Genomic DNA, 18,490 nt, shown 5'->3' on the forward strand with positions numbered 1-18,490 from the left:
TTTATTTCTGCTTTATGATACAGTAAAAAAAAGACTTTGTTCTTAGGACTTTCACAGCTGAGTCATTAAACACTGAAGGTTATTGACTGGTAAAGAGGCCGTAGAGCAAAGATTTGACAATCCCTCCATATGCTATATCTCTCTGCTACCTTTGTCTATTTTTGTCTGCACTAGCCTTCTTTCTTTTCTTTTTTTTCTTAAGCCCAGATAATAAACCAATTTCTTCCACAGCTTTTGTCTTCTTCCCTCTAACTTCCTTTGTCTCTCATTTCCACTGTGTGGTGTTATTTCAGTCTGTTTATCTATCTTAAACCCACTTAGCTGCTGTTTCTTAAGTCACACCCAGATATATGTGGTAGGCCTCATTTTTTCTCGCACTGTCGTCTCTCCCTCCTTAATATTTTTCTCATCCCTGCCTCCCTCAGGCCATCGTCTCTAGCCTCCCTCTGTTTCTCCCACAATCCCTCCATCCCTGGTAAAGCTTATGCTGACGTCACCACTCTGTCTGAGCCAGTAGTCTGACTCAGATCCAAAAAAGACTCCCTTATGTCCCCAAAACTTCCAGGAACTGGAAGTTCTGGGGACAGAACTGTGTTATTAGCACCTCTGAAACCTTTTACATAATTTTGAAAAACCAAAATGGTTCCACAGACAAGTCAAATGTCCTCAGAATGTCAAATATGTCCTCACAAATACAGATTTGAATGAAAATCGGTGCTCGCAGCCCAGTAGAGACACACACTCACGCACCTCTGAAACCTCTTACATATTTTCAAAAACCAAAAATGCTTCCACAGACTTCTTATGTGTTTTTCTCAGTGTTGGCAGAAAAGCTATTTTTTTAATTAGCATCGCCACATCAAAACAAGGCAGTGGCCTGGATACCGCCTTGTCTACTGGCTTTCTTCCCTGCAATGTGCAACTCACTCACTCACTCACTCTCACGCCTCACACTCACGCACTCTCTCACACACACACACACTCACACACTCTCTCTATTCACTGACAAAGCCGAGCGGTGGCAGGCAGGGAAAGCTTCGATGCTGCAGCGGCTGCTGCTGCTGTTGTTATATTCTCTGATGTTTTTCACTTTGTTTGGCAGACCCCCCTTCACTCTGTCTCTGTCTCTCTATCCCTCATATAAACATAACTGACTGACTGATGATTTGATGGGGCTGACGCAGGAAGGCGGCGTGTGTGCGAGCAGATGTAAAAAGGGAATAAATATTTGTGTGTTTGCGCGCACATCTTCCAGCATGCGTGTGTGTGTGTGTGTGTACATGCGCCTGAGTGCAGATGTGTCGAAGAACTATATAATTACAGAGCAAGTTAGAGCTGGGAACTAATCCTCATGAGTTGAAAGAGCTGTCTGAGATTGAGTGACACACAAAGCCTCGGCATCGTCTTGTGACATCAAAATTCAAATGCACTCTAACCATTCTGCATCCGGCACAATCACTGCATGAAACACACTTAACACATTAAAATGTCCTGTAATGTTGTCAACACACACGCGCACACACACACACACATACAGACACAAAAGACTGGGCTGTGTGAAAACACTCCGGAGCAGAGCTCATACAGGATATGGAGCTTCTAGAACATCATACAGTACAGTGTAGAATGTATCAATACACATTATCATATTATAGAATGCTGCAGGGACAAAAACTAAATCCCTGGCATAATAATCAATAGCAACTTTGATGCTCATAATATCAAACTGCAACTACAACGATGTGTATGTATGTATGTCATGAATAAAAAACAAGCTATTTTATTTATATAGCAACGAAAAGGTTCTCGGAGAAAACGACAGACCAGTTCAAACCAATCACGATATAAAACAGAAAACGGTCATTTAAAAACAATAAAGAGCGGGAACAACGTAGATTGAACCCACATTTAAAAGGGTGTGTGTTTTGAGGGTGGTTTTAAAAGGGGATACTGAGGGAGAAATTCTGAGTTGTTGGAGGGAGGGAAGGCGTAGTAAGTGTATCACATGTAAAACTGACTCTTTAAAACAATATATAATAATAATTCCATTACATTCATACATTACAGTAATCTAGGGTTTCTCTGTTTCTGAGCCATTAGAAATGGAAACTTTTACCATGTCAACAAACGTAACAAGGATTTTGTTAGACAAATAGTTAAAATTCCCATAAGAATTTACAGTGGTGGGCTTTTATATCACTGTAATTCAGTAAAGTCTATTTTGTGAACTTTCACGTAAAGATTGTCTGAAATGGTGTTCATTAAAGGTAGCTAAAAAATTGATTGAATAGATTGGAGATTAAATGACTACTGAGTTAGTTTTATTATTTGTAATAAATAGTATTGTCACTTCCTGGTTTTCCTTCTTTGTTTGCCTGTTCCTGCACCACTTCCTGTGTGCTGCTGGCTGGGCATGGTTTCCGGATTCCTCATGTCCTCACCAATAGTCCTAAAAAAGCTGCTGAGAAATACTTAGACTGACCTCTCTGCTTGTATTATTTTATGTCTGTGAATTATTATAATCTAAGTGGTGTCAGAATTGTCGGAAATTAGTTTATCATACTACAAACTAAAATGACACAACAAACATATTTTAAAGAAACCACTATTGTGATCATAATCTTTCCTCTTAACATAATGAGGAAATGTTGGGGGTTTAATTCTGTTGACATGAAGGTAAAATGTCAACAAAGTGTATGAAACTTGTAGTGACAAGTCCATTACTAAGCATATTCATATTTGTCTTTGGGCACTTAATAAAGGGTGTGGGACAGATTAACGCCTGCTTGCATTTAGAAAGAAGTGCATCATGACCACAGACACAACATGTTTATTTTCATTTCGTCGAAAACCACTATCTCTCCCCCAATCAAACCACAGACATCCCATGGGTGTGAAGCCATATTTCATTCACCTCCCCAAAAAATTGCTGTCTCTAAACTTAATCCGTGCAGCGATGACACTGCCACCACAGCATAAATGGAAAACACACTTCAGCAGACGGTCTATAAATGTAATTTCTAGGAAATGTATTCACTGCAATGGCTCATAAATGTCCACATTTATAACACAAAAGTGGTTGTGCAAATGATTACACGGCAATTCGACGACGCAGAAAGGTGATGACAAAATTGTAGTGATTGTGCAGTGTCCGAACCCTTAAAAAAAAAAAGAAGACCTTTATTTTTGCATATTGAAAGCACATAAATGAGTTACTGAGTATCTTCAGGCTTCTGTAACAGTGGTGGTTCAGAGCAGTGAGGGGAGCTCATGGTGAGCATAGTGTCAACACTTTGGGTTTGCTTGTTCACACTACGAAGTGAGGTAACCATACTGTACGTGCTTAATCTTTGCAAACCCTGTGTTCCCTGTTGTTAACTGTTAGCTAATGTTCCTGCTGCTTGACAGGAAATATCACTGACCGTGTGTGCGGCTTCGACAGACGGAGCTATTTTCACAAACAATCACACTATGCCACTAGAAATGACATCAATTGTCCAAGTCTATTAAAACTGATTTACTCAAGCACAGTAAAAGAAAAGGAAAAAAAATGATGTATTCCTTCGTCAGACATTATTTTACTTGGAAATTAAAATGAAATGCCCATTAGCAAATATAGTTTAGCAGTTGGACAACATAACATAACAAAAGGAAGCAGGAAAGACGAATTTCAACAGGGCTCTTTATGTCCTGAGGGAGTTCAGGAAACCCATTTGACAGCAGAGCATAGTTACTGTATCTCGCTACAGGATAAGAAGCTGTTAGTCTGGCCATACACTCTCCCTGTCTATCACTCTCTCTCTCTTTCACTCTCTGACACACAAACACACACACCACCATGACATATGAGATTCTCCCACTACTGGCCTTGTTTCAGCTTTATTAGCTCCCTGATGTCATTATACACACATATATAGTGGGCTGTTTGGAGATGGACAAATGGAGTGATGGGAACGGATGTTGAACGGGGGAATGAAACGTGCGCAGGGAGGGAGCATGAGGAGGGATTCAGAGGAAATGGGATGAAGTAAGTAAAATGAAGAGTGATGCAGGGATTGCAACTGACAAAAGTAAGGGGGGGGCGAGACGGAAGTAGTGTGTGTTTGTGTGTATTCTTGTGTGAGACTTTGTGAGACTAATCTGTGTCTGTGTCGACCATGGGGTATAGTGAAGCAGACATATCGCCTCCTGTGCCAGCAGCACCATACCACACATTGAATAAAAAAAAAAAAAAGTGACAGATCTGTTTCTTTCTTTTTCGCCCCCACACACACACACACAAACACCAATATACATCTCGGTGCTACCTGCATGTCTGTCAGTTCTCGCACAGCCTGTTAGACAGGCCACAGGTGAAATAATGTTGTTTTCCCGACTGGGAAAAAGCTTTGAAATGTGTTGCATTATTAATATTTGGCTACAGGATGTCACTCTCACCCATTTTTAGAAGTAAGAATATCATATGTAGATGCTGTGGGTCCAATGTATAGCTTCTGTCAAAGAAATTGTATACCCTGACATTCTCATGCAAACACTATATGACCTGATGACCTGCAGGATGGGAAATGACAGATAACTGACGACTTACAGCCAAGTCAATAAAATGATACACTTGCACTGACACATCGTGGTGAAGGGAACAAGTGTCTGTATGCAAATTGAAAACAGTGTGTCACTACTCTGCACCCTGTATAATGACTGTGACATTGTCAGGACAATATATAAAATAGGTGTGAACATGTGTGAATGTGTGAAGAAAACTTGCAGCAAAAATTGCTGTAATGTTCCCACAGCGGCACAGCGCCTAGCATTTGTGCCTCACAGCAAGAAGGTCAGTGGTTCAAATCCTGGTTCGAATGATAGCCTGTCTGTGAGGAGTCTGCATGTTCTCACCAGATACCCCGGCTTCCTCAGAGTTAAAAAAACATGCAGTTTTACTTGGACACTCTAAATTGACCGTAGGTGTGAGTATGAGAGTCACTGGCTGGTCACCAGTCCATCGCAGGGCCGAAAAAAAAATGCTGTTTTAGTTTAATTTAATTTAAAGGTTTGTTGTTGATAGCAAATCATATTTGAAACATTATCCTCTACAGGAGATTTTGGCATAATTCACTTATGTATTATGCACTTTCTTGTGCAATGCAGATGAAATAATGCACAGAAAACATTGTATGCCCTCTATCTTGCAGGCAGGCTGACAGCCAACTAGCTACAGTTTCTAAACTCCGCCATCTCTCCTCTCCTCTTCCACTGGTAACCATGGCAACTTCTATGTCGTCCGATTCCAGGACACAGTTGGGGAGTCTTCCTCCTGAATCCACCTAGCAACATTCCTCTGCTGGTATCACCGTGCTTCTCACTACCTCACATTTGCGTGTCCTCTTCTCTATGTGACACCTCTTTCTCCACAATTTAAGCACAGACCACCTGCTGGCGCAAAATGCAAATCCCCCTAAATGCTAAGAGACGAGCAGCATTTCAGACAGCTGGGCCGTCTCTTCTGGTTGGTGAAAAGCAGAGGAGCGTGTAAGACACCATCACCATCACCATCAAAATGATCAAGCCACAGCAAAAACAAAGCTGTCTCTTGGAGGATTTAGTCAGACTGGGTGCTGTGTGTGCATGTGCAGGAGAAAAGGGGCAGTTCCTTATGTCCTGGTCTGGTTGTGCACTTCAGTGTCAATGTCAACGTCTCACTTCAGTCACTGCCTACATGCCAGTGTGTGTGTGTGTGTGTGTGAGGCAATGACTCACATGTTTGTCTCCGATATGTGTCAGACTTGGTGTCTGTGTGTGGGAGACAGAGAGAGAGGGAGAGAGAGAGAATGAAATCGAGGGGGTGTGTGGCGTCTAGACCATTCTCATTCTCTTACCATTCTCAGGCAGCCACATAGCTTAGGTGCTCAGTGAAGCATGATAACTAAAGGTTAGCAGAGCTGTCGCGGCAGGAGAAACGGGTCAGACAGAGGAGACTTTGACAAGTGGAAATCCAGAGGTTTTTGAGGAACAACAGTTGTCACTCAGGGTGAAGTTATTTTTTTATATTGGTGTGTGAGTGTGCCGGTGGAGGGGAACAGGCTTAAGGACAGAGATATATGAGGTGACGAACCTTTGAGCTCAATGTCGCTGGATCTATTTTCAGGGAAGACTATATGTAATGTCCCATTTTTAATTGTCTTCCCTTTCGTGTTCTCCCTCAATATATGCACCTATCTGCATCAGTCTCTGTGCGTACGTATGCATGCATGACATGCATGTGTGTCGGCCCTAATTACTGCGCTGAGCAGCGGTGACAGTTGGGCCCCTAGGGTGCCTCAGGGCATCTCCTGTAACCATGGTGACTATAAGGGTGGCAGCACACACTTGCACACGCGCATAGACGCCCGTACACATATTAAGTAGGACATTTCCAGATATAACCTCATTCAGTGGGAAGCCGAATATTGGAGGGAGAAGACAAAATAACAGATACAAAACAGCAACACTAAGTGGTGGATTTATTAACGAGATATAATTGCTGATATCCTGTTGAGTCCGCCGCCACGAGACACACCCAAAGCACAGGACTGTAACACTACTTCAAAATCTTGTAATTTATGATGCATCATGGGCATCATGGGTAAAAACAATAATAGTAACTGGCAATATTTTATCACAGAAATATACCTTACTATATACAGTGGGATCTGTGTTCTGGCTGTAGATGAGGTGTTTTACACTTAAATGCATTCAAGTGAAACTCCAGGAAGCAGTTTTAAGACCTAATGGTGCAGGCACACAGAGGAGAGGAGGGGAGAGACCTGATATGAGCTGAACGTTCGTCTGTCAGGTTTGCGTGTCGTCACATGAAGTTTTTTGGGGGGAAACATTTCAGCATTAAACCAAAAGTTTCACAGCGTTAGTTTACCTCATTATGCTAATTTCACCATTAACAAGCTCCGGAGGAAATGTGATCGGTAACGTCTGCGCTAATACAGACAGACGGAGCAGACGTGAAGCTCTCAGCTCAGTGTAATATATTTCATTTTTATGAGTGACCTTATCATGATCATTATCATCATCATTATTATTATTATTACTATTATTACTCTTCATTTTAATCAGCCATAAGTCAAGTTGTATACAGAGTTTGGTTTCAGTCCACTATCTTTAACCCACTCAAGTGATGCTTACGCTAATGTGACATACAACATCAAAGAAAGCTAATATTATTTACATGTCACATTCAGACATAATACGTAACAGACACATTCTCTTCTCTGTGTATGTATACAACTGTATTTTTCATAATTTTGGTTGGTCTTGCGGTACACAAATAATTTACTACGAACTGCATTAAGGTCAAATTCATTAGAGTAGCTGAATTACGTTTATTAAATGAATCCACTGACGCTAATAAGGGAAGCTTTTATTATATATTACTAATGTTGTTATATGTGTGATTTGGAATAATTGCACTGTTCATTTATGGAAGCTTAGATTGGTTCCGTTTGTTAGCCTGGCTGCCTTTTACATCTTTGCGGTGTGTAAAATAGTCGTCTTTAGCAATGGCATAACCAAAATGATGAAATAAAAGCCTTGTCATTGTTGTGCTTTTGGATTCAAGATGGCATTTTTGTTTTTGCTGCCAACTGCAACTAGGTAACTAGTGAAAACATTTTTTTTTTTACAAAATAGGGATTTTGCCAGTCTTCATATCTATTTATTAGTAACTTCACATTCTTGTGACTAAAAAATCCACGATAGAACAAAAGCATGTCTGACCATAACAAGAACTGTTTCCCTGCCCCTCTCTACTTTTACATGTCAGTTGGTATGGTGTAATTCTCCTTCTCCTTCGACAACACTGTGTGTGCTAAAATTGACCAGAGCCTGAAACGGATGACAAGTTATCATGTGCTGGCACTTGAGTGTGCTGCTCAGTATGGACAGCACGATTGACTAATACGGGCACTGAGCTTCTACATTCAGTGTGGCTCAAGCATCAGTCATTGTGAAGAACCACTTCCTGGTTTAATTTGAGTGGACACCACAACTAAAACTAGCCATGTTTTCAGGTTTTGCAGTGAGCAGCTTATGTGATTTTGTGTTTTCCAGATCCACTAAGCCGATGGATCGCCGTCTATTCTCTTCTCAGATTTGAAATGGAATTTGACTAGATTCAAGCGTCAGTCATATGCAAAAGACTCCCCATGCAAAAGGTTCTTAGTGTGAATACAAGAGGTATTTACATAACATTTTCATGTTATTGTTTAAAAATGCTAAGGAAAAAGTAGTGTTTTACTATTTCAGTAAAGAAAAAAATGAGGTCCTGAACTTTTATAACATTTATATTTTTTTTTCTCACAACGCTTACTTTTATACGTTAATATACAATGTTTAAATAATTGTTCAAGGTAATACAATATATGGTAATAGAAATAAAAATGATATTACAAACTATGTATATATATATATATATATATATATATATACATATATATATATACACATATATATAATTAAAACAATAATCAGCAAATGTTTTACAAGAACTAATTGTATGTCTTATGGATAAATAACAGCAAACTATCGGCAATTCGAATTGCCAAGTAAATACTGTACGCTGAATATAATACAAGATAATGTTGTAAAGTTTCAGTTGGAAAAGCAATAATGTGCTGTAATTGGTATATAGCAAAAACCTGTACCTGTTTACAGCGAAACCCTGTAACAAGCACATTTACAAGACTTTATTTTTATTAACTTTTTTGCCAGCCATTTGCTGTAGAATATACAAGTAATTTGCTACAGTGTAACACATATATGATTTATGCAAGGAGGTAACAGCCAGTATTACCATAATATTTCAAAGTTATTACCACGCTACTACATTGCTGTTACTGAACTGTGTTGTGAAATGTGTTCGGGTAGACCATTTACTCATCTCTCATCTGCATCTCTGTTATTATGTGCCTTGCCTCTCTTGTCTTCACCCTCTGGAATTAGACCCAAATGAAGACAGCAGAGTAAGGGCAAGTAGGACTTAAAAAGTTCCTTTATGGCATAATTCATTGTTCACACAGTTGTGGGACTGCAGAACTTGGCTAGCATTGGTCTGCAAATCAAAAGCTTTTCTATAATTCAGTCAAAAGGAAAAGAACTTCAGAGGTTTCTTTTCAGTCTCAAGTGAGAATGGTTCAAAGGTGTGGGTGAACACTGTCTACCACACATGCACAGATACAAAAGCACAGAACGTGAGATGTATGCATTTACGCATGTGCACACTGGTGCACTCGCTTGGTGCTTTGAAGGCTGAGACTAAAAAGGCAGGCTGCCATAAGAAGTTGACCAAGCTTGAGAAGTGATGTGCAACTCTTTCAGTTTCTCTTTGACTATTGTCTGTCTGTGTATCGGTAAGAGAGTGTGTGACGACCTGAGGAAGCACACATGATCATACATGCATGTGTGGGGGGAAACTATGCACGTGTGCACACAGTGTTTAGAAGTAACATATGGATCCCGGTGGCCACTAAATGCTAAGGCTTTATAGAGGGATCATACTTTAGCCTTCAGCCATGAAGCATTTACTTGGAGAATATATTATACACATTATAAGCCCCGCCTTTCCCCTGAGCAACAGTGAATGGCAAAAACAGAAAAGGGAGCTGAAAATGACAACAAATAGTGAAGAAGAAGAAAGGGAACATGACAGTGAGAGTGACAAACAAATAAAGGGGGAGAAGGGGAGAAGAAGAAAAGGGGAAACAGCTCTTCGCCCTGGTCTTTCTTGTCAAAGTAGTTTCCCGTTGTGTTGAGGGACTTCTTCAAGAGGGATGGGAGGGAGGAGGAAAGGGAGATAAGCAATAGGCAGGAAGAAAGGAGAGCGAAAGGAAGACAGACAGGGAGGGCAAACAAGGTGACAAGGTGGGAGCGGCGGTCTAGAGGTGTCAGGGGAAAGTCTGTTTGAAGTCCAGAAGTAATTTTCCAACATGGTAGCTGTGGCAGTGTGAGCAAAACAGAGTCTCTGTGCCTGTGTGCAATGCCTACACATTCTGCAGTGTCCACACTTACAGCCTCGAGTGACTGAACGTCTGTGTGTATGTGTGTGTGTGCGTGTGTATATGGGGGAGAGTGCGCTGAAAGGTACTCAGTTCACAAAGCACTCAAGTATCAGTATGGGACAAGGAGTGCATTGAGAAGCATCTCCATAGGAGCCATCAAGTCACTTTTATGTTGGTTGATCACTGCGACTCGCAGGCATGCCACTATTTTGGCTTGCAGTGTTCTGCCTTTGCAGAAGTGAACAACCCAAATTGTCTGTTTCCCTGACATAACGCTCCCCTGTGACATTTTAATGCAGTCTCAACTACACCCTATAGCTCGCAACTGACATGGCTGCTTTATGAAAGTACAATGAAAACGATCCTCATTTGAGGAAATGGAGGCGACTTGTGCCATACTGAGCCAAATTTAGCAATTTCCTAATTAAACAACAAAACTAAACCTCAACTTGAATTAAGTTGAAATTAAGAGTGGACTGGATAGTGGCCATTTTGAAGTGGAAGGGCTTTAGTTCTATACTTGATTAGAAAAAAAAAAACAACGAGTGAATCATTTAACTGAGGCCAGTGTATCGCTAAAATAGATTAAGGCTAACTTTCATGGCCATAGCTTCGTTTCCCCTTCAACTCAGTGTATCCCAACGGGGAGATAATCTGGGAAATGCAGCGATATCAGGTCCTCTCTCGGTTGCTTGAGAAGCCTTGTGAAACCCTCTGGAGATATGAGGCTTTGATATCAAGACCAATTATGTGGTATGGCACACACACACACACGCACACACACACACACACGCCCAAACACACACAGAGGCCTTGGAGAGAGAGGTGGAGAGGAAAACAAAGAGAGAATGTGATAGTGAGGAAACACTGGGCAGGCGGAACATGCTCTGATTTTATCAGCCGGTTGAGCTGGACTTGAAAGCCAAAGACGATACAGACATAGAGAGAATGAGAAAGTGGAAACTAGACAGTCAGAAACAGACTGACCAACAGGATTGTTCTGGCAAGAAAGAAATTCACACACATTTACACACACAACCTTACTGCAATTTGAGCAAGAGCAAATTCACCACACACCAACAAGTGCAAACACACACGGTGTCGAGTCGCTTGATGACATCATCACATTGACACCGACGAGGAACACAGCTGTCCAACAAGGAGCAACTTTTACTAATGTTATTAATGAAACATGAACAGTCAGTATGTATAGTAAGATATATATAGGCTTCATGGGCACAACAGACTAAGATCTCTCTCACCCAGCTCTAGTCAGAGCTTTGTCCGCAACCCTGGAGGGGTTCTTCCCCCCCCCCAGCTCATCTGAAACCCTCCACCAAAGCTCAGCATCTCCATTGTACCCGCTCCCAGGGCAGATGGACTCGATGGCATTGCCTCCACCCCCTGGTACACACCCCCACTGGACTCGCCTGCTGCCACACTCGGAACCTCTAACCCCAGTGTGGTGCAATGACCCAACTCTCAATTAAATCAGAGAGATTGCTTTGTGTACACAAGCGCACACAAAGAGAGAGGGAAAAAACACACACGACTTGTCGACTTGCGCCACTGACGTCCACATGCCGGCTTTTCTGTTAATGCCCCAACACACACACACTCACACGAACATTAGACATAATGATAAATAAATAATATATTTACAAAGTAACAAAAAAAAGCACACAGACAATGTAGAAGTAACAAAGCAACTTACAGATTTACAAGAGTGTTTATGTGCTAAACAGAGTTCCTCTTTAACTCTTAAAGCAGCCCTGAACTTAAGCAAAAACACAGCAATAATACTCTCTCTCTTCTGATCACCTTCTGTGTACCACATGCCACCAACTCTCCAACCCAACAGGCTCAAAACAGTGGCCTTATAAATGCCAAGCCACTCCCACCGGGCGGTGCACAAAATAATAATTAATTCTTCTGAATAAAACCAGTAAGTAACACCAGATTCAACGTCATAATGAAAAGAAAATATTAATTCTGACAGTTCATGTGATGGGAATTATGTACCTCATGTAATACATGAAGACAAAAGTTCAATGCAACCGTTTGATGTGACCTGTGACCCTTTGTATTGTTAATGTAACTGTTCGATGTGACTTGTGCATAGAGACAATGGGTCTGCACCTCATGGCAGGGTGATAGCAGACCCATTGAGACGGATAAATACCATGTGTTTCCTCCAAGACAGGGAGTCTTTACTTTGTAGCTGGCCTGTGTGTTGCTTTGTGAATGCTCCCCTTGTACAAGATTAAACCCTTGTTTGGATTCTGAGCTGACTCCGATCTTCTTCCTCCGGATCTCAACAATTATTTTAACAGTTCACCACTGGCACTACAGTAGAGCCCTTTAAAACTGCCATAAATCAACATCATTAGTCACACTTAACAAGGTGGTCACTTTCCCGCAAAGAGCCCTATGTAGTTGCCCGGGATAGCTACGCCCCTGTTTGGCCGATCTGACTCCTGCCCAAGAGCAGCGGGGAAAACGCCAGCGTCTATGGTGAGTGTGTGTATGTGAGAGTGTGGTGGATACGTGTGTACCGGTGTGTAGTGCTAACGAGTGTGCACCCTCGCTGGGGCTATGGGGACTGTGGGGAATGGATTATGGTGGTACTTATGTCCGATGCAGAGAAGCAGAACAGGACTGGGAAATGTTTGAGGTGTCGCATATGTGTGTGAGTGTGTGTGTGTGTGTGAGTGTGTGCACACCGCCCACATGAGGATGCGCTCAGAAATCTACTGTGTGTATATCTGTGAACTTTTAAATTATCTACTGTGTGCAAGAGCAGAGTGTTGGCAGAGTTCTGTTTGTGTTTGTGCACAGGCAACGTCTCATTCGCATCCTTTTGCCGCACAATCTCACACACACGCACACACGCACACACACGAGCCAAAAATACACTGTATGTGATAAACAGTCGTTTCCAGTCTGAGTCACCTCCACCGAGGATCCCTCAAGATCAAGTTTAGCCTCTGGCTCTGCTAATTGGAGCTTAAAGTCTGGTGTAGCCCCTGGCCAGTGTATGCGGCGTGCGGTACACACTGTGTGTATCTGCATGTGTGCGTGTGTATAATTTATGGATTGCGAGGCCTGTCGGAGAGTGGCCACACAAGCTACAGCTGCTCGAGCAAGTGGTTTGGGACTGAATCAATCCAAAGCAATCACAATCAGAGCACCAGCACATGACGGAGACAGGTGGTGTGATATATACAGCAACACAAAGAGGAGACTCCACATCATATTCACATTATGTGCCTTTTTCACAGCAGACATTTTGACATGTCAGGAAAGGCAGTGTTGAGTTTTACAAAGAACAAAGTCTGAATGAATTCCATTAGATGTTACTCACGCTTGCTAATGTGTTTTTCTACAGCAACTTTTCAAAGTGAAAAATGAAAAAGGTCAATAACGTGGATGAGAGACGGTACATATGACAGTAAATTTTAAAATTTCACGTTTATTTAGTGCAATAAATGAATAAGCTGCCTCACTGGCGTTGGTAAACATTTCAAAGTTTGTTATATACTTCCATAAAAAGTCAAAACTCAGCATATACAGTACTACTGTGATACTATTACTAGCATTTTGAGCTTTCTTCCACGCTTATGTATTCACTGTAACTGGACTGATTCGACAAATGTACGATTTATGTGAGGCTGTGGAACATTTATTTATCAGTATCTCTGTCATTATGTGTCCTGCCTCTCTTTTCTTCCCCTCCTGTGTTTACAGAGATGAGTTACACTCAGTTGGAGAAGACAGATTATGTTAAGTGTAGCTGTGCCTGAAAAATCGAACCTGTAGACTGTAAAGCAATCAAAACCTGGCACTAGGTCGGGCTTAACTAGCACTAGGCTGCAGTCTATGAACCATGAGGTCTTGTATAATTTAGAGTAAAAGAACTTCAGAGGTTTCTTTAGTGTGAGACTTTCCATTCCCTGATAAGGTTCTGCAGTTGTATGGTATTGTCGTGCATTTATAGGAACTGAGAGTGGTGCAGTGGAAACATGTGGGGTGAGGGTCATGGGTTAAAGTAGTTTCTATCAATTTCCAGTCACTTTTCTAATTTTTTTTTTCCTTTCCATTCCACAAACCACCGACTGGCTACACTGTGTCACTTTTTGTTGCTTTTGTAAATGGTGAGAAATGCTGAAGTTGCCACTGATATTTTCACCTGGTTGAATACAAGATTTAACAGTTGACACTGCAAATATACTGCGGCTCGGCTCTCTGAGATAGAGAAGTATCCGTCTCCTTGGCTGTACAAATAAGTGAGGCAATTTCAAGTGTTCCTGTTTTGTCTGGGGCTTTTCTGTGTGCAATGAGTCAACCTTGCACATTTTATAGCAAAGTGTACCATGGGACAAATTTAATTAAAGAAAAAAAAAAAAGCAACACAGGTAGTCCAATTTAAGACTTGAGATTAACTTTTCACACAAGAGATCACACTTTTATAAGCATTTGAACTTTTCACATAAGTCATTTAGTAAAACAAGAAAGAAAAGAAAACTGACCTGAGAGACATGATCTTGTATGCATCTGGCAGGTAGCAACGTGTATTCTCCATCTGTGCAGGGTCAGAGTCGCAGATCTTATCATCAGTGCGGCCATAGTTGGCGCTCTCAATCATGATAACATCTGTGCCTGGGCAGCGCAGCTCTATAGGGTAGGATTCACAGGACAGCTCCCTGCGCACCACTGCCATGGGGATAGGGGCACGGCCATCGGCTGGACACACAAACACAAACACATACATACATTTGTTATTGAATATAATGAAAAGTGTCTCCTTCCCACTAAAATACTTGACGACTCTGCATATAGTTTAAGTATGAAGGTCTAAATTGAACAAGCACAGGCCTTGTTCAACCGAAACTGTATTTGTACCCCTGTCATATTGACTAATTATCCACAGAGGGGAAAACAACAAAGGCAGCAGGAGATGTTCCATAAGTGCGTGTCCACATGTTGCAAAGAAAGTGACTCGATAATTACAGTTTTGCAGTTAGCAGGTTTAGACATCATTTTAGGTGGAGAATAATTGCCTGGCAAATTCAACAGGCAATTAGTGCTGTGGAAATTATTCCAAGATGGCAATGCTGAATTATTCTCAGAAGCTAGGAATGTGATGCTTACTTCCACCCTTATTGTACTGAAATAGGAAACGTCATTATTTCCAATGAGGGTGAATCCACTGATGTGTCCCAGATCTTTTCCATACTATTATTCCTAATAGGAGACAGCAGAAACCTTTGCAGCTTCTCATCTGTGGTGATGGTGATTTGATGGCGCATGTGCTTTCCCTTGTCTCGTCAATTTCCAAGGCTACACGAGATGTTTCGACAAAAGTGCAGCACACTCTGATGATAATTCAGACCATTCACTCAAGGTCCTCTCATTCTGGGGAGTTGCTGCAGGAGGTCACATTGTAAACACCGATTTTAAAGCCCACCAGGCATTTGTGAATTTGGACAACGCAAATATAATTGAAATGATTTCTTAATTTTATTTGCTTGGGGTTGAATTCCAGGACAAGAAGATGCTAAGTCTCACAAATGAAAAAGAATCACAATGGCGCTCAATATAAACTCTTGGAGAACTGCAGAATCAAAGCAGTGGGCTCATTTGTAGTATTTTGTGCCTAAAAATGTAACCTACATTGAGCAAGAGAGAAAAAACGTCACACAATTTCCACTAGTACATGTGTTTTCATTTCTATAGTATGTTAAAACACCAGATACATATTGGCTTGTGAGTTTGGGTGCTGGCGTATCAACAGTTGTGGGGCTTGATGCTCCAAGGGATTTTGGTTGTTGTGGTGCTAAGTTGTTGTTATTCTTATTTCTCCAGAGCAGCAAGCCCTGGGGGCTGTAGTCACCATCCCTTAATACACTAGATCAGCTGAGATATTCACATATGTTGTTCACCTCACGTCAATATCGTCTGGCTCTGCGGTACCTGTTATGCAGAACGCATTGTGCTTCATTTTACTTTGTTTCATATTGTGTTCCACAAGCAATTATTGTCCAATGGACACATTTGGGAATCTGAGCCATGTCTGGCGCAATATGCACAATGCATATTGCTCGCACTCAATAAAGAAACAGTATATTAAATCTGAACAAATGTGTCTCGTCAAGGTCTTAAAGCACATGCAAAAAGAATACGCGAGCAAATGAACGAGCACACTTCAAACACAGACCTACAACATCCACAAAAGGTGAGACACACCACACCAACTTCCCTGCTCTCCATGTCACGGTGACCATAGCAACCCTATCCTCCCTCCCTTGGCTCCCTCGTTGGCCGGAGGAGCGTCATGGTTACACGAGTGCCGCAAAGAATCTGAATGAGCTCAATGACACTCTTCCCGGGCTCAACTTAATACTGCCCTTCACCACATCACACACACACGCATACAAATGCTGGAAGTAGTGGCATGTGGAGGCAGAAATTCACAGCAAGTTCAGTGGATGTCTGCATGATGCGGGTACTTGAGGGCATTATATTGATAATGGCAAGCACTAGCTTAGAGATAAGACTGATATATAAGTGACATTTACAGAAAATGTCCTCTCTAATGAACACACACACGCACACATGCACACAACTCTGCGGGCTATGATTAGACCTTTTATTCAGTTCGACTCTGTATCTCAGTAGTGGCTAAGGATCTAACGGACCTCCTGCATGTTTTTGTGCCTGCAAGAGAGTAGTAGTGCTTAGGGCAGTGGGTCATTACTCTGTTAATATGAGTGTCAGTTAATTAATTTTCCAATGGCTGTGTCATGTCTGCCTTCCTGACCAATGAATGTGGATTTTGAAGAAGGGGTTAATTGAAGCGTACAGTGGATCAATACACACTATTGCGAGGCGGTCGTCTGGGCTGGCTTTGGATCCGATGTCTTCAAGAGTGTCGCCTTACAGGATCCCCGCTGAGCATAAAGGCAGCGTTATGACACAATTGAAATGAGCGCGGTCTGTCTGCATTGCAATTAAAAGCCACTCTGCCTTCGTAAGAGGCAGTTAATGCTCTGAATCTCTCACACCATCCCGTCTTGTTTGTCACCTATTAATTTATGTGAGCGGCCTCACCTATAAAACTGCCCTCTGGTTAAACTACCCGACACATCATGTCACTAGTTTGCCAAACAACCATGCACATGTCATTCAGACACGTGCATGTGTGTAGGACATGTCAATATTCAACTCTCTGGCTTTACATGCATGCAATAAAGTATGGGCTCGCAAGTGCATGTTAATGTGCCTGTCATTAGTTGTGTAAGTGGTGACAGAAACTTGGCAGCCACGGACAGTACAGACAGTCTTATTCAGACTCTCTCATTGCCTCTGGGGGCTGAAACAAAAGGATATTGATTTTTACATTTGGGCCAAAAACAAGAGAGTGGCGAAAGAGGTGGAGAGATGGAAAGAAGCAGAAGCAGAGGGTGAAAGAGAGGAGGAGAGAGATTTAAAAGGTGATCTCTCATTTGAACTGCCACGGTGCTTGGCTACTGCTGGTGTCTGACATGTGGGTGTTAGAAGAGCAAAAATATATTTTTAAAGTGCATGCAAAGGAGGATGGAGTTGGTAGAATTGTTTTTCTTATCATCAATTAAATAATAAAAAATATGGCACATGGCAAAGAATTAAATCTACACAGGGGAGCTGCTGCCTTTATGGTCAAAATCTGTTTTAGTGCAGCTTCTTACCTCTGTGCCTGCATTGTTATAAAAAAAGTGTAGGTTAAACATAAATTACTCCTCTCCACATAAAAGCTTTAGGAGGTGCTGGACCAAAAACCATCTGCACAGTCCACCCTTTTTATTGGTTAGGGAACATGTTGTTAGTCAGGTTCCTGGCTCAATAAATAAATGTTGCACGGATCAAAGTGTGCAGATGTTTTTTCAAACCACTGTCCTAAAAACTATTACAAACCTGTAAATACGTCGCACTTGGGGACAGAATACTATACTTTATTTTCATATATAATTATCCCATGGCAAGCCACAGATTTGGTGAGACAGAAAATCCTGCAAGGTAGACTAAGATAGTGTTCGTTTAATTTTGTTTAATTGTTGACAAGGAAAATAAAGAATATCAATATCCTTTATCACTGTGAAATGTCCATATTGCCAGTTTGTTTGACCTCTGCGGTAATTTTCATGGCACGATTATCATTTTTCATACCGTTTTCCAACAACATGATCTACTCTGTCAGATTAAACACTGTTCCTGCCAGAATATCAAATCCTGAGGAAAAACAACACATTCTTGTGATTTTCTTGTTCAAAAACCCATGCCCCCCATTTCTCTTTCATACATCCTCACATATCCCTGAAATAATGACACGACGCAGCTTGCTGGAGAAGATCGAGTGCTTGCTGCTGTGAGTCCTCAAGCTAAACTCTCTTTGTTTCAACTAATCCTCG

At 41.5% G+C, this 18,490-nt stretch overlaps 1 protein-coding gene across 9 annotated transcripts in view; it reads right to left on the reverse strand.

Annotated features, from left to right (window-relative positions):
• Positions 1-18,490, reverse strand: part of adgrl3.1 (adhesion G protein-coupled receptor L3.1) — a 107,855-nt gene that overhangs the window by 61,310 nt on the left and 28,055 nt on the right. For all 9 annotated transcript variants that reach the window (XM_044027703.1, XM_044027695.1, XM_044027702.1 and 6 more), the window contains exon 4: positions 14,573-14,786. In XM_044027703.1, coding sequence (XP_043883638.1) covers positions 14,573-14,786 — 214 coding nt within the window. The remainder of the gene's footprint in view (positions 1-14,572; positions 14,787-18,490) is intronic.

Source organism: Solea senegalensis, linkage group LG6 (genome assembly GCF_019176455.1).
Source record: "Solea senegalensis isolate Sse05_10M linkage group LG6, IFAPA_SoseM_1, whole genome shotgun sequence".
NCBI classification, from domain to species: Eukaryota; Metazoa; Chordata; class Actinopteri; order Pleuronectiformes; family Soleidae; genus Solea; species Solea senegalensis.